Source organism: Bemisia tabaci, chromosome 1, assembly GCF_918797505.1.
Source record: "Bemisia tabaci chromosome 1, PGI_BMITA_v3".
Lineage (NCBI taxonomy): Eukaryota > Metazoa > Arthropoda > Insecta > Hemiptera > Aleyrodidae > Bemisia > Bemisia tabaci.
The window spans coordinates 39,718,309-39,734,241 of record NC_092793.1 but is presented as its reverse complement, the minus strand read 5'-3'; the positions used below and the strand labels follow the sequence as shown (position 1 = coordinate 39,734,241).

Here is a 15,933-nt window from a genome sequence, read left to right as displayed (position 1 = left end):
ATGTTCCAGAAAATTATGGCGGCCCAGAATTATTGGCACCTCTGCTCTGAGTATCTATCTGATTTTTTTGCCTTCCCTAAATTGTCTTATCGGGATCTCTAATTTGTTTTTGACCTCACCAAAACTTTTTCAGCGCTACCCAAAATATTATGAAGTCATAGATAACCCGATTGATCTCCGGATGATAGCACGAAAAATTCAAGAAGGGAAGTATTCCTCGCTAGGGGAAATGGAAAAAGATCTCTTGCTCATGACCAAAAATGCGTGTACATTTAATGAACCTGGCTCACAGATTTACAAAGATGCAAAAACTTTGAAAAAACTCATTCAGAGTAAAAAGATTGAAATCGAGCATGGGAAAGTCTCAACAGGAAAAACAAGTGAACGTATCAGGTACTTTGTTTATTTCCTCTCAGTTTTCTTTATTTTCGTGTTTTTCCTTGTTAAATATTAAATGTGTCTCTGGTTTTATTGCCCTTTCTTCTCTTTCCAACATATATTTTCTACAAAATGAACACTAGAAACTTACCCATTTTTTCAACTGGGCTTCTTACAAATACAAACTCTGATTTCCCTCTTCTTTTTTTCAAATTTCAACTTTTTGTCCCTGTACTTTGCCTGTTTGCTTTTTTTATTTTTAACTGCTGGAATTGTTATGGTAACATTTAATGTGCAAATCAACTCAAGTAGATATCATTGGTTTTTCTATAAGCTGCAAGTTTGCATTCATGCATTGAAAAACGTTCATATCTTGGATAGGAGTTCCTGTTAGTAATATCAGTGGTACATATTGTGTTACTCATGAAATTTTGATGAGAAAACTGAAATTACAATGTTTAAATTTTCACCCTGTCCAGTGGTCCATTTTATGTGACTTTTTGGCTAAAAACATCAAACTCTAGCTATTAATTGGTACTTTACATTTCAGGAACAAACGCTTCAGAGGAAGTCAGTCGTTATCTGCCGTTACTGCAGCTTTGCCTGACGAAGATGATTCGGATGATGAAGATCTAGCAGAAGGTGGTGACACTCCTCAGTGGCAACTTTACAAGACTGTCAAAGATACTATGACACCCAATGGTAAGTTCTCAATAAGCTACTTAACAATTTTCTTCTTTTAGATTTGCCAAAATTTTGGCAAATTTTCGATATTTAGCGCTGATTCTAAAAATTACCTCCGTATTTTTGGATTAGTTCACTCTACCCTGAAAAAATTAGAATTTTTTCCATAAAGCAAGTTCCTGAAGAGAAAGTTAAATGTGTTGGGACATCTATGTACCAGAAAAACGAGGGTCAACAGCTTCTCAGTGAAGTAAGTAGGAATATTAGAGGAGAATTTCTTACTCTTATGAATGGAAAATGTTCTGGAGAAGTTTTGAAAAATCCCAAGCCAGATGTACTTTCCCGGGAAACTTCAATGAATGCGCTGTAAATTTGGCAGTAATAACGTTCCTTATGAAGGCCACCCACTTTCCTGGAAAAACCTGCTCCCATTTCTAGCTCATGACTTCCCTGGGGAACTGTGATTCCTAGTCGAGACTCATCAGCCACGCAATTTATGTTCAACCTGTCAGCAAAACTTATCTAAAATGTTCAGTAAGGCTGAACATCTTGAAGTGCGATTTTCGAAAGTTTGACAAACCGCTAAACAGGTCAGAATGTCTACTCCAAGGAATTTTTAGTTTTTGCCAACATTTTTTTCTTCTAAAGTTACAAGCTTTGTGGCATTCTTCATGAACTGCTCCTCTTAGTGAAAATCCTGCTCTCTGCCTTTTTTGAGGATCATAGATATTTAAGGATAATGAAGGATGGAATTAATGAAGAAGGATAGCAGGATTAATGAAGGATGATAATTTTAGAAGCAGTTTATTTTTTTCATTAAACTATAATTACTGAAGAGCCTTCCATAGACGCTATAAGTGGCGCGTCATCATAGGCATTCTCCATTATGTCGAATTGGATCCAAACAATAACATTGGCATAACCTCTTTCAATGCTACCAATGCGAAAAAATCGACACATATCGCTTTTCTGTGATGTGGCACTAATAGCGTCTATACCCTGCCGAATGCGACTAACAACCTGGCTGGAATAAGAGTGACCTGGAAATTCAAAATAGGCATTGCTTCTCTTGGATGTTCTTGGATGGGCTCAAATTGGGCTTACGTCCAACAGCTGTCGTAGTAGAGCTAAGCAAGCTAGGTAGCTAGTAGCTTGGTCTAATGAAAACTTGTGGGAAACCACTCTAACTATTACTTGAAATTGTATGTTCGTTTAACTTTTATCAACAAGTAAGTACTTTTTTTTTGTGAATCTTAAGCCTTTCCAGGCCAGTCCATCAGCAGAAATCTTGCCTTTAATTCGTCCTTTTGACTGTAAAAACTTATCAAAGTTGGAATGGAATATCAAAAGATAAGTAAATAAGGTTCTGCAGTACTTTTATGCTCAGGCTCCTTCATAAAAATTGCTAATTTTAATTGTTTCTTTTGAATTAGGTGCGTACCTGAGCGAACCTTTCTGGAAGTTGCCATCAAAACGATATTATCCCGACTATTACAAAGAAATAAAGAACCCCTTGTCTCTTGGTCAAATTGGCAAAAAATTGAAAAACGGCGACTATGGCACTATCAGTGAAGTTGCGGGCGATATGAACATCATGTTCGAGAATGCCAAGAAGTACAATCGTCCCGATTCACAGCTGTATAAACATGCGGTCAAATTGCAGAAAATCATGCAATCCAAAGTTAAAGAGTTGTTGGATTTTGACCATCAATACTCTGACTCAGACGATGATTCTGCTGATGAACAAACAACACCCACTACCAAACGCTCGAAGGTCTCCAAGTCCCCAAGGTGTTTGACTAGGGGAAAATACATGAGTAATATCCCTTTGAAAAGAAGGCTGTACGCTTTGTGCAAGTGTCTTATGGATTACAAGGTTTGTTTTTTTGTTACCTTTTGGACACCACTCCTGTAGTACATTTAAAGTAACAACTTTTTGATGTGGAAGGTCTGTAATCTTTCTGTGTTTTTTTTTAGGCTCTACCTAATCACCAGGCCGGGACCTTAAGACAAGGGCAATGGTTATTATTCTCTCTTTCACCTGCTGAAAACTAAAGAGTGGTCCTGTTGAATAATGGGTTCAGGATGATCTTAGAAACTTGAACAGGACCTGTAGGGTAGAATAAAAAAGCTGTTTTTCGATATTACTTGAGGGCCATATCAGAAACGTTGCCTCTCGTAATATAAGCAGACCTGTGGTTTTCTTTTTTTGAAATTCCAACTTTTTCCGTTGACATGGTTCATCCCAAGTTTTGAATTCTACGATAAAATCTTGTTTGTTCACTTCAAAAACGGAATAGCGCCATATCATTTTCGGCGAATTTCCCGGTTTTTACCAGCTCCAAACGAAAGTTGAGGGGGGGGGGGGCAGCGGGGTTTTATGGATGTTTCCGGCCCTAAAGTGGGCGGCAGTCTCTGTATTGCAATCCTTCCACTAGTCGCAATGTTTCAAGGGTCCTCGTCAAGCTGGAAATTAGTTGGGAATGCCCATTCAAATCTAGCAATGAAATATTTCCACATTTCTTTTCATTCTCACTGATGATTGGTTCAAGTGATTTGATGTATCTTAATAGCCACAGTGTACAAGCATGTATTTATATTGCAATGTCTCAAAATTTCAGCTCCTATTTTATTTTTCAACTAGAAACGATCCAACTCAACAGCTTGAAGTTGATACAGAATTTTTTGCCAACAAATGAAGAATCAAGGAAGTTTTCCGAAAAATAAATAAAGAATGAAAGGAAGTCTGCAATGTTGCAATTGGAGGTACATGGTTTGGCACTTTGGCCATTAATCTATTCCTCTTAAAAACCCAAGACAAGATTCTAAATAGTTGCACAAGATTTTTCTTCTCCAAAGAATAGACCATCCTACTTATTGGTTCCTGAAGGGTTCAAGTAAACCATTCTTTTCGAAACTGCAATGCTAATTTTATGTTTATCAGATACAATTGTAATGATTTTCCTATTTCATGAATTGCTCAGTGTGAAGACGGTCGTCAACCAATGCTTATGTTTATGGAGCTGCCCTCAAAACGAATCTATCCAGAATACTATACTGTAATCAGTCATCCAATTGATATGATGACTATTGAGCAAAAGATTCGTGAAGAACAATATCGAAGTGAAGAAGAGATACTCAATGACTTCAAAGTAAGTGTTTCTGGTTACGGCTTGGAGCTCTTTGCCAAAACCTTTTTGATCCCTAACATTTAGTGTCAAAAATTGAAGTGAAGATTGAGATATATATTTTTTCATCTGATCACAGCTCAACTAAAATTCCTCACTGATACCGAAACCTTTTTATTTTTAAGAATGTGGATTCTTTCCTGAAAATTAGAAAGTAGCCTCTGTTAGAAACTGATTGATGAAGAACTACATTTGGGCTGCGTTTAACAGAAAGGAACCAAGCCACATCAGCTTTTGCCAAATTTAACTGAACAATTTAATTTTTTACGAGAGAATGTTCCTGTGGATTCTTTAAAAAATTTTAAGGAATTTGCTGCGTACTGTGGAGAAAAATCACTGAAATTCGCAAGAAGAACTGCACAACCGTTTCCATGTAAAAAATTAAATTGCCCTGTTAAATTTGGCAACAGCTGATGTGGCTTGATTCCTTTCTGTTTCACGCGGTCCATTTATGTGCTTGGGACTATTACTTGTGATTTACTTTAAAAACATTGTACGTGCCATTAGATTCCCTATGCAGGAAGATGTTTTCGTGGATTTTACAAATCGATCTATGTTCCCTTCAAGGATTTCAAAGTAATTCGAATTAATGGATTCAGCAGACCAGATCAATTTGTCTGTCGCGTGAAATTCAGTAAATGGTCTTAGTGTAACAGAAAAATCATTTTTTTAAAAATTGGAGATGGCCCCTTTTTGAAATTATCAATTCAATTACATGTAGTTTGTTTGTAGAAGCCTTAAAATGTATGTGTCTTTTGCTTCGCAGTTGATGTTTTCAAACTGTCGGAAATTCAATGAAGAATCTTCCATGATTTACGAAGACGCTGTCACCCTTGAAAAAATGGTTCTAGACAAATCTAAGGAGCTAGGTCCACTTCATACTAAAGAGAAAACGCCAAGGTAATTTACATTCTTTGGGCTTCTAATAATGAGCCAGTTAAGTCATTATTTTTATTGCATCAAAGTATGAAATGAGCTGAGCCTACAGACAGGAAAAGTAATGCTAAGGGCCTTTTCCGGCCCCACCTTGATTTTGCTAACTGTTTCATATTTTCAAAGTACAAGTCCTAGGTAGACTCTATGCCAAATGTGTTACTGAACCGAGCCCGTGCGAAGGTGCAGCAGCGCACAGTGCTATGAATGGTGACGAAAATCCCCCTAAAAATGAAAGTCAAAATTTTCCAAAAATTATGTAACGATCGTTAAGTGGTATATCTGACAACACTATTGCCAGCGATAGTATCTATTATTATCGATACCTAGTGCCCGCACAGGTGATCCTGTACAGCAAGTTCTGAGCTCCTGATTAGAAGCCGATTGCAGATGAAAACATTGAGGAGCATTCTGATCAACAGGTTTCAGTGCCATTCTATCCATTCCCACTAGTAAGCACCATTTATTTTTGGCTTTTCCAATTTTTAAATCCTTTTTTTTTTTTTGTGACGAATATTGCATTTTGAAATACTGCTCATTTTTAACCCTTTTTTCCAATTTCATGGAGTGGTTAAAATAAGCACTGACAAGTACCGAACTTTTGTGCTTGTGAATATACTCAGTGATATGTGTACTTTCAGAAAATCAACGGTTCATCTGCCTGATGTTGCCTGTTCGGGCGAAATTCATGATTTTCTTGGAAAATTTGGCTATTTTTAGTGTTTCTGGGCTTTTATTCGACTTTGATTCAGGGTTCACAAATTAACTTTAAATTTTCAAGACATTTTGCATGGACACAAATAGATGACACTTAAAATGAAGTAAACAAATGGTAAAATTCATTTTTAAGTATCTCATGATGCCAGTTAGCTCTAAGAAATAGCACATGTTTTAAGTATTTGCATCCACGTATTAGGGGGTATCATTCAGCACTTTTTTTTTTTTAAATTTGATGATGGCCTATGAAATTTTGTTGCAAAATGGTCCACCTACCTCAAAAAGTTTTGTATGATTGAAATCGGTTGATAACCTGAGGTTCTGGATCGCGAAAAACTGGTTTTGGTGCTCCTGGCTTGGAGGCTTGTTTCGGGTTTTGGCGGGCATTTTCAGGGGTGACGCAATACATCCAAATTGAAATTAAGTCTACTTTCTTGACAAATTTTTTGTGTAAAATTAAAAAAAAAATATTAATTTTGGTGTCATTGAATTTAGAAACAAAGTGTATAATTTCATTGTGAAAGTTCGCTTAACACTAATAAAAAAAAAAAAAAAAAAAAAAAAAAAAATTTTGGTGTCAGCGTGTTTAATCTATCCAAAATTGCTGATTTCGACGATTTCGGGCGAATATCCGATAATGGGACGAAATGTCAAGAAACATCCCCAAACGTTTTGATTGGCGTGTTAAATATTTGCCTAGTCGTTTCAGTTCGCCTGTGGATGAAACTGAAGTATTATAAATTCCAATTTGTGCAACTCCTCTCTGGTCCTATATATCTAAACCACCCAGGACTCACCACGGGGAGGTGATCGCGCATTGAGTCCCTCCCGTGCCTCCCCAACCTCCCAACCATTAAAGACACAAATTTTCTAATTTGAAGCTTTATAATCTGCCTTAGTTCTCAGTTTTGGTATTTATTTATGATGGAGAAGTCTACTTTGGATCAAGCCGTGTCAGGCATTAAATCCACAAACTTGACTCGAGGCCTTTGACACTTCTCGAACAATTCGATTACATTTTGCAACAAGGAACCGCTATTTCTGGCTCTTCCATAAAAGCACGTATCTGAATGAAGAAATCAATGGCATATATGTAGTTTCTAAAATGAGCCGGAAATAGTGGTTCCTTATTGCCAAATGTAATCCAATTCTCTCAACGCTTTGGGTGTGAGCAGGATACTTCGGAATATCTAACTTCAGCGGAATGTCTTGGGATAAATAGTCACTAATGTGCTGTGAGGAGATATTTCTTAAAATTGGGGGAGATGTAAGAACAGTATCCTTCCAATTTATCATGTCCACGTAGCTTTCAGCCTCAAAATTAATCTTAGGTTTTCTGAAGGCGCAAATTTTCTTTCCTTTAGTGGAAACTTCTCTAGATTTCAGAATTAAGGTCAATCCTTTCTTTCGGATTTCAACATCATCGTTTGTGACCATTGATATCAAGATATTTTCGTGATGACGGAAATAGCAGTTTTGCTGAATCACAGAATCAACAACTGCTCTCTGCGCCTGCGGTAGATATCGGGTGAGTTGGATCATTCTCATGAGGTGATGGCTGCCCTCTGTGCAAGAGGATTGTTTTCTAATTAAAAACCACATTGGGACGTACACTTTTAGGACGAATGTAACTAAAGCTACAAGTCTCTCTGATGGTGCTGGTGTACCAACATACAATCTCATAAGTCTGTTATCGGTTGTGACCCATCGTGAATGATTTTAACGCACAAGGATCTCTTTCGGCCAAATTTTCAGAGCACATTCTTGTTTTAATTGCGAGAGCAAGTTCAAGCATATATTTTTGATCCTTGCTGAGTATTTTGACATCAACATCTGGAATTTCTGTCTCAATATTTTGAAATCCAACAACGCTGAGCTCTGTGCAAGTTGTCAAAGTTTTGCCAATAGGACCACTGTACGAAGTTGGCCCTGATGTGCTTTCATCGATGAATTCGAAAAGATGGCGTAAAGGAAGCTCATTGTTATGTAGAAGGCAAATAAGCCATTGCAGAGCTTGCTTGAGTTTATTTTCTAGCAATGCAATAGCCCCTGCTTTCCACCCTGTATTTACATTGGTGCCATCGGCACCAATGGCCATTAAATCTTTGGTCTGAAGATCTTGAATTACCTTGTGCAAAGCGTTCGCGATATGAGCACCAGTTCCACCATCGGGCGTTACATGTGTCAAATATTTATAGTTTGGCTGCGAGAGTACCAATAAATGGTCCTCTGTTTTCGTGATAATTTGCGTTTTGCCTCCGTCTTTAAGGCGCGATCTTTGTTTTATCTTTATGTCCGTCAAAGTAAATGGCCGTTACAGGGGTTGAATTTTGTGACGGTGAAGCAGCTACGATAGCTTCTGTCCTTAGAGTTTTCGCTGGCATTTTCTTTTCGCAATCCGACTTATAATGGGTCCTTTCCACTCAGGGCCTTTTTCTTTTCTGCTGATATTAGGTAAAAAAAGCGAATCACATCTCTGTAAGTTGGTAAATCTCTTTTCGGGAATGCTTGGTCTGCCGAAAATGGGACATATAAAATCCGCTACTCTCGTGGAGTGGGCCATGATAAAAACTCGAATGCAACAAAATAGCTACAAGGACACCACCAGCCGAGTAGATCGAGACTGTTCGGAAGTCAAAGCCGCTAAAATTGCGGGCGCTTCTGGACGCATCGCATTGGCACCGATGCATTCGAAGGCCCCGGAGTTTCATCTGATGAGGATGCTGCGTTGAGGGATTTCTGTTGTGTGCTGTCTGCCAGATTTTCGTAATCAGCAAAAATGAATTTATCGCTCGAGTCAAGAAAGGCATTGCCTCCGCGGGTTATCGGGGACCTCCTCCTTGTTCTTCAAGTCCTACGCGCGCACAGGTTCCCAGCGCCCCCCCCCCCCCCCCACGCCCGGACACATTATCGCCTTTATACTGTTCGTTTAAAATCAAATACCTTTCGACTATTACAAAGGACATTTCTCTATGATTGTACAGAATTTTTCTTGCTTTACGGCATTTGGTCCCATAATCGGATATTCGCCCGAAATCGTCGAAATCAGCCATTTTGGAGCCAAAATTTGGATAGATTTAAAATGCTGAAACCAAAATTAATATTTTTTTTTAATTTTACGCAAAAAATTGGTCAAGAAATTATACTTAATTTCAACTTTGATGCATTGCGTCACCCCTGAAAATGCCCGCCAAAACCCGAAAAAAGCATTGGAACCAGGAGAGCCAAAACCAGTTTTTCGCGATCCAGAACCTCATGTTGTGATAATCCATAATGATTCCTCCCAGTATCGTCCATTGGACATACATCGGGCACAGAGACAGCGTTTTGAATGATTTTGGCGCGCTCTATGTTCTTCAAAAATTCACGTTTGCTTGTCAGAATGTCTTTAATAGAGCACGTCATGAGAGACCAAGACTCCTTATTCTTGAGAAGCAACTCTTGAAGGTGTCGTGGATGAGCAAGAAATAATTTACTTCCTAGAGCAGGGGTGCAGGGGTATAAAAAATGGACGAACGGTAGTGGAAGATGTGCCGGCTCATGAGTGTAATTTGCAAAGGACTTGGTAAAATCTTTCGGTTATCTCATGTAACCCATAGCACCCAACCACATAGGAAGTGTCTATGGAGCTGAATTTGAGATGGAGTAACAACGTGTCTGGAAAAAGGAGTCGGGCAAACCTGTTCAGCAACTCTGCTTGCCTTCCTGGAATCCTATATGAGAGAGCCTCATAAACCGTGTCCATGTTGTCCATCGCTGGGATCGATTCTGAGTGCGCGGGTGATGGCGACGGGCCTCGGCTTTGCCGTTCCCAGCATCAGGGGGACGATCTCTCCATACGAAACCTACGGTGGGCCCGTTTAAGAGGAGTCACCTAACGACCGCCCCCCGCCCAAGGACTTACGCGACTCGCCAAACCCCCCACCATCGGCTAACCCGGACACAGGCCATGGACCCGCCCTGTGGCTTCGGAGAAATGAAAGCGTCAACCACGATCAACGAGCTGCCTCGACAACCCCTCGGCGACGCGATTTGAGGGTTGGAGGGTCCATACTTGACGAGTTCGCGTTTGAAATTATTGATCACACTTCATCGACATTATATATACGGTCCCCGACTAGAATTGATTATTTTTCCCCCCACTTGCATGAAAGTATAGTTTCATGTTTATACTTTTACTACAACAATATTTACTCTGAACTAAATTATGACTACACAGTTTGTCCGAGTGTAATCGAGTTTGGTGTTTAACTAATACTACTATATTTACTCTGAGGAAAATTATGAATCTACAGTTTCTTTCCGCTCGGTATGGAAACTGTAGATTTGTCTCCGAGCGGATAGCTCGTCAGTCTCGTCATGAGAAATCTCCGAAACACATTGAAAAGATGTCCACCATAAAAGACGCCTCATCACCTGCCAACGACGACGATGCAAGATCTCATATGTTAAAAGAGAAAAACATGAAGAATCTGCAAGTCACATTGGAAAGTTGTGTGAGATGAAAAGACTGATAGTTCAAGTCGAGATTGCTTGTCAAAGCAGGTTGAAAACGTTTTTCATTACGAACCTCCAGGCGGAGATTCTGATCATCGATGACTATCTAACATCAGCTAAGGATCTCGTGGTTGGAAAAATTAAAGAACTCACCGGCGAAGCATTGAAAGTTAATATACTACTTTGCGCTGAATATGAGGAAGCTGACGATAAAGGAATACAGTTGAAAAAGTTAAAAACTAAAAACGAAGCTATTTTCACGTCAACGGATCCGGACGAGTATTATGAAAAGTTCAGGGCCAAGATCAATAAAGAGTCATTCGATTTTCACATGAACGGATCCGGGTGGCTGCTGAAGAAGATACAGGGTATGGAGCTACGTGTAAACCGCTATTACGCTTTACATCGAGGAGGAATGTACGTTAAGCTTCCGTTTCGCACGAACAATGTTGTTAACGTAAATAACGGTGAATTGAACGATTGTTTCCTGTATGCAATGTTGGTAAAGTCTCTTTCAGTGGAAGAGAAAAATAAAAAACGCCTGGAAAAATATTTAGACCTGTTAAATCGTTACGATTTCTCGGACGTTCGATTCCCCACGAGCATAGATGACATTGTCAAATTCAAGAAAAGGAACAACGTATCGGTTTCGGTATTTGAGCTCCGTGAGAGTTTGGTGTCCAACAAGAAAAAGTATTCAGTTTACCCCATCAGGGAGTACCCCATTACAATCTCTAATTAGAATTTTTTATGCTTTTTGAATTTTTTTTTTTTCAAAGTTCTTAATAATTACCTCAGGCACATCGTATTGTTAGGTTAAAGACCGTGGGCCAGCAAGGGGTAACCCTCCTCCCCCCCCCCCCCCCCGGTGGCAATTTTGAAGATGGTGATTTTCTTGAAGCTCTCGACTAGTCGAAAAAGACTTTTCTTGTTTACTCTAATTCTATCGTGGTGGGGGGTAGTAGGCCCCCCTAAACCCCCCAAAATTGCTCAGAATTCCGACTTCACCGCGATTACCCATTTTTCTCGAAAAGGCTTGATTTTAGGGCGAAACTTCTCATAACCATTCTGAAAGCTCGTGAAATTTTGGTGTAGACAAGTTTTAAGTGACTTTGGCCATTACCCGCGGTCCTCCAAAATGGGGGGGGGGGGGGGGCTTAAAATGTCAGAATATCTCAAATTTCCGCGAAAATGACCGTTTCGCCACGATTTCTCGCCAATAACGCGGAGAAGGTTGGTTATATCGTAAATTTGTTCATCCCTAAAATGATAGAGCATTAATTTTTCATTCGAGGGGCGGCCTAACCCCTCGTGGGGGGGGGGGGGAAGGGGGCCCCTACGGTGCGTCTAAAAAATTGAAAGTCTGAAATGTTCCGCTCCCCAGGCGGCAATCGATGACGTTTGGTAAAAAAACATGTTTGCCAAAATTTGGGCCAATTTCAACCATTTTAAATGGTGCCAAAGGTCAATTTTGTGATGAAATTATGATATTTTGGTCTAGACCTCGAATTCGTACAAAAAACTCGATTTTACGCTGAAATCGTGCGTTTACGAGAAAAATGCCAAAGAACTCAAGTTGTAGAGGATGAAATTTTACTCCAGAAAGACGTCCTTTTAAACGATAAAAATCAAATTGAACTAGAAAAACTCAACTCGGTATTTATTTTTTTGGTCCTCAGAATTTCCGAGGTCTTACAAAGTAGCGGTTCAAAAGACTCATTTTTCACGAAGATAAGTCAAAAGAGGGTATAAATGAACTGTAGGCAAGTGTTGAGGATGCAAATGTCATCAGAACTTCCTCAGTTTCAAAAAAAGTTCCAACTATTTTGCACAATCCTCCAAAAAGTGTACGGCTCGAGAAGCAGGATCGTGCCATAATAGTATGGGAGAAGTGCGGTTTGACCGGGAAAAATTGCGTGACAAACTTTCCCTAAGTAATCGTCATCAGTAGGTCCCCCTGAACAACTTCCTAAAAGTTAAAAATGGCCCGACCCCGGAACACCCCTCTAAGTACCTAAAATTCAAAATGGCGGCCGTAAAAAGGGGTCCGACAAATCGGTATTTTAAAATGTTCATTCTGTGTCATGTGAGGTGTCATTTCCTATGTAATTTTGGTTGTAGATTACATAAATGAACTCAACAAGGCCCTCCGATCAAAGGGGGCGCTCCAAATCAAAGATGGCGGCCAAATTTGAAAGGCAGGAGGTTGCATTTTTTTAAATATTCACTGAAGAAAGAAGGCAAGCGCGAGGGGTCTCCATTTCTTTGTAAATTTAGTCGTAAACTTCATTAATGAAGGCATAACCCCCCTGCCCGATCAAGAGGAGCGCCCCAAATCCAAGATTAAGTAGTTTATGATGTGTCCAGTAAGAAGAAATTGATGGAAGAAAACAGGATAAATCATGTGTGCAGGGATTGCTAAAGAGGGGAGAACACGCACGAGAATTGGAAGACAGTATGTGTTGACACATTTACACATTCACTCATGAAAGTGCTAACACGCTTCTGAGCTTACATCCCTCTTCGTAGTCCTATGTTCCTTTTAATTTCCTTTATTGACTACATTTTTAGCATCAAATTTAGGTCCCTCAGCCAAAAATACATGAATATAGAGACACCTCACTTTCCTTGTTCCTTACGTGAATATTTAAAAAAATGCAACCTCCTGCCTTTCAAATTTGGCCGCCATCTTTGATTTGGAGCGCCCCCTTTGATCGGAGGGCCTTGTTGAGTTCATTTATGTAATCTACAACCAAAATTACATAGGAAATGACACCTCACATGACACAGAATGAACATTTTAAAATACCGATTTGTCGGACCCCTTTTTACGGCCGCCATTTTGAATTTTAGGTACTTAGAGGGGTGTTCCGGGGTCGGGCCATTTTTAACTTTTAGGAAGTTGTTCAGGGGGACCTACTGATGACGATTACTTAGGGAAAGTTTGTCACGCAATTTTTCCCGGTCAAACCGCACTTCTCCCATACTATTATGGCACGATCCTGCTTCTCGAGCCGTACACTTTTTGGAGGATTGTGCAAAATAGTTGGAACTTTTTTTGAAACTGAGGAAGTTCTGATGACATTTGCATCCTCAACACTTGCCTACAGTTCATTTATACCCTCTTTTGACTTATCTTCGTGAAAAATGAGTCTTTTGAACCGCTACTTTGTAAGACCTCGGAAATTCTGAGGACCAAAAAAATAAATACCGAGTTGAGTTTTTCTAGTTCAATTTGATTTTTATCGTTTAAAAGGACGTCTTTCTGGAGTAAAATTTCATCCTCTACAACTTGAGTTCTTTGGCATTTTTCTCGTAAACGCACGATTTCAGCGTAAAATCGAGTTTTTTGTACGAATTCGAGGTCTAAACCAAAATATCATAATTTCATCACAAAATTGACCTTTGGCACCATTTAAAATGGTTGAAATTGGCCCAAATTTTGGCAAACATGTTTTTTTACCAAACGTCATCGATTGCCACCTGGGGAGCGGAACATTTCAGACTTTCAATTTTTTAGACGCACCCTAGGGGGCCCCCCAGCAGTACCCACCCTATAAAAACCGTCAAGGTTGGCCGCTTCCTTGAAGTAGCGTTATGCGCGAGAATGGGCGGCAAGATGAAAACAAGTGGCGTTTGCTCTGAGAGAACATCAGTGTGACTTCTTGTGGGAGGTGACAGGGGGGATGGAGGTACATCCTCCTCCCTCCCCCTTCCCCCCCATAAAAAAAATAATCACAGAAAACGTTAATTAAACGCGAAAATTCTACTTTGTAAGATGACTTTCAGGGCTTGTCATTGACACGCTTACACTACCATAATTTAACGGGGGGGGGGGGGAGGGTGGTGGTGGTTTATCCTCCCCCTCCCCCAAATTAATAATCACGAAAAAATTTAAATAAACGCGAAAATTACATACTCTAAAAGGCGACTTTCAGGGCGTGTTATTATCACGCTCACACTAATATAATTTAATGAGGGGAGGGGGGGCGTCAGACATCTTAGCTTCCCCAGCCAACATTAAAAAAGGGTGGGAGAGGGGTAATTTAAAAACGTTACTCGCTTAATTATAGGAGGGACGGGGAAACCTAGCTGCATTAGGAGAATTTTAAGATTTGAGGGATACGTAATTAAATCAGGGAACGTAGAGATACTATTTTATTTTTTGGAAAGTACTGAAGCTGAGGGGAGTTTATTCATAATTGATGGAAATGTACATTCTTAATCTTTTGTCAACATTTTTGAAATGTTCGTAGAATAGGCTCAAAGTGTTTTGGATCGTTTGCCGAAGTATTCAATCATTCATTTCGTCACAGGCAGATACTGCAGTGGTAAATCTATCAAAAACATTCAGCGATAAGGGGGACTAGGGGATACTTTTTCATTAAAGGACCCCGGGGGTCATCATTTTAGGGATAATCAATTTTACGATATCACCAACCCTCTCCGCGTTATTAGCGAGAAATCGTGGCGAAACGGTCATTTTCGCGGAAATTTGATATATTTTGACATTTTAAGCCAGCCCCCCCCCCCCCCCATTTTGGAGGACCGTGGGTAATGGCCAAAGCCACTTACAACTTTTCTAGACCAAAATTTCACAAGCTTTCATCATGGTTCAGAATGGTAAAGTTTTGCCCTAAAATCAAGCCTTTTCGAGAAAAATGGGTAATCTCGGTAAAGTCGGAATTCTGAGCAATTTTGGGGGGTTTAGGGGGGCCTACTACCCCCCGCCACGATAGAATTAGAGTAAACAAGAAAAGTCTTTTTCTACTAGTCGAGAGCTTCAAGAAAATCGCCATCTTCAAAATTCCCATGGGGGGGGGGGAGGGTTACCCCTTGCTGGCTCACGGTCTAGGTTACCAGTTGGAATTTTTCATCTGAAATTATATAAATGTAGTGTCATTCTTGTTTCGTTGGTTGATACCAATGCAGATTTTTCGATCAAATTGGCGGTGGAGTCGGATACCGAAATTTCGCCGTAACAGACTAACGGCACTTCATAACAGACCCTATCCATCATTTTTTTTCTTAGTCTGTAATAGCCACCTGTTTTAACCAATAGGATCGCTCAATTTTCCTTTTGTCTATCAATTCCGATCATCAGTCTGCTGGACTGGTCTTTATAACCTGTCTGGTCTTGATGACCGAAAAAATGCCCATTCATATAATGACCACTAGTGGCAGGGAACATGCAACACTGACGTACCCTGAACCATTCTAAATTCTTTGATCATTACTTACAGTAATTGCAAGAATAATTACAGACAATCTTGAAAGTCTCGAGTTTTTTTTTTTTCATTTTTTTTTACAGAGTTCAACAAATCTTATAATGCATATGTACCAATTTTCATAACTCTCAGAATGATTTTTTTTCAAGGGTCACAAAACCACGCAAGCTGAGTAATCCACCACCTCTAATTCAACTTCAGAAAATGCGGACATTGTTTAACACTATCAAAGAGTACAAAGATCCCAGAAATCGCCAACTGTCCGTAATTTTCAATAGACTACCCTCAAGAAATGTAAGTGCTTACTT

General features: G+C 39.7%; 1 protein-coding gene across 11 annotated transcripts in view; it reads left to right on the top strand.

Annotated features, from left to right (window-relative positions):
- polybromo (protein) overlaps window positions 1-15,933 on the top strand; it is a 157,153-nt gene that overhangs the window by 25,991 nt on the left and 115,229 nt on the right. For all 11 annotated transcript variants that reach the window (XR_002009355.2, XR_002009358.2, XR_011899929.1 and 8 more), the window contains exons 7-12: window positions 134-393; window positions 929-1,080; window positions 2,496-2,938; window positions 4,047-4,214; window positions 5,017-5,150; window positions 15,775-15,919. Coding sequence is in view for 8 of the 11 variants with exons in the window: in XM_019050591.2 (XP_018906136.2) it covers window positions 134-393; window positions 929-1,080; window positions 2,496-2,938; window positions 4,047-4,214; window positions 5,017-5,150; window positions 15,775-15,919 (1,302 nt within the window). In the remaining 3 variants the exon portion in view is untranslated. The remainder of the gene's footprint in view (window positions 1-133; window positions 394-928; window positions 1,081-2,495; window positions 2,939-4,046; window positions 4,215-5,016; window positions 5,151-15,774; window positions 15,920-15,933) is intronic.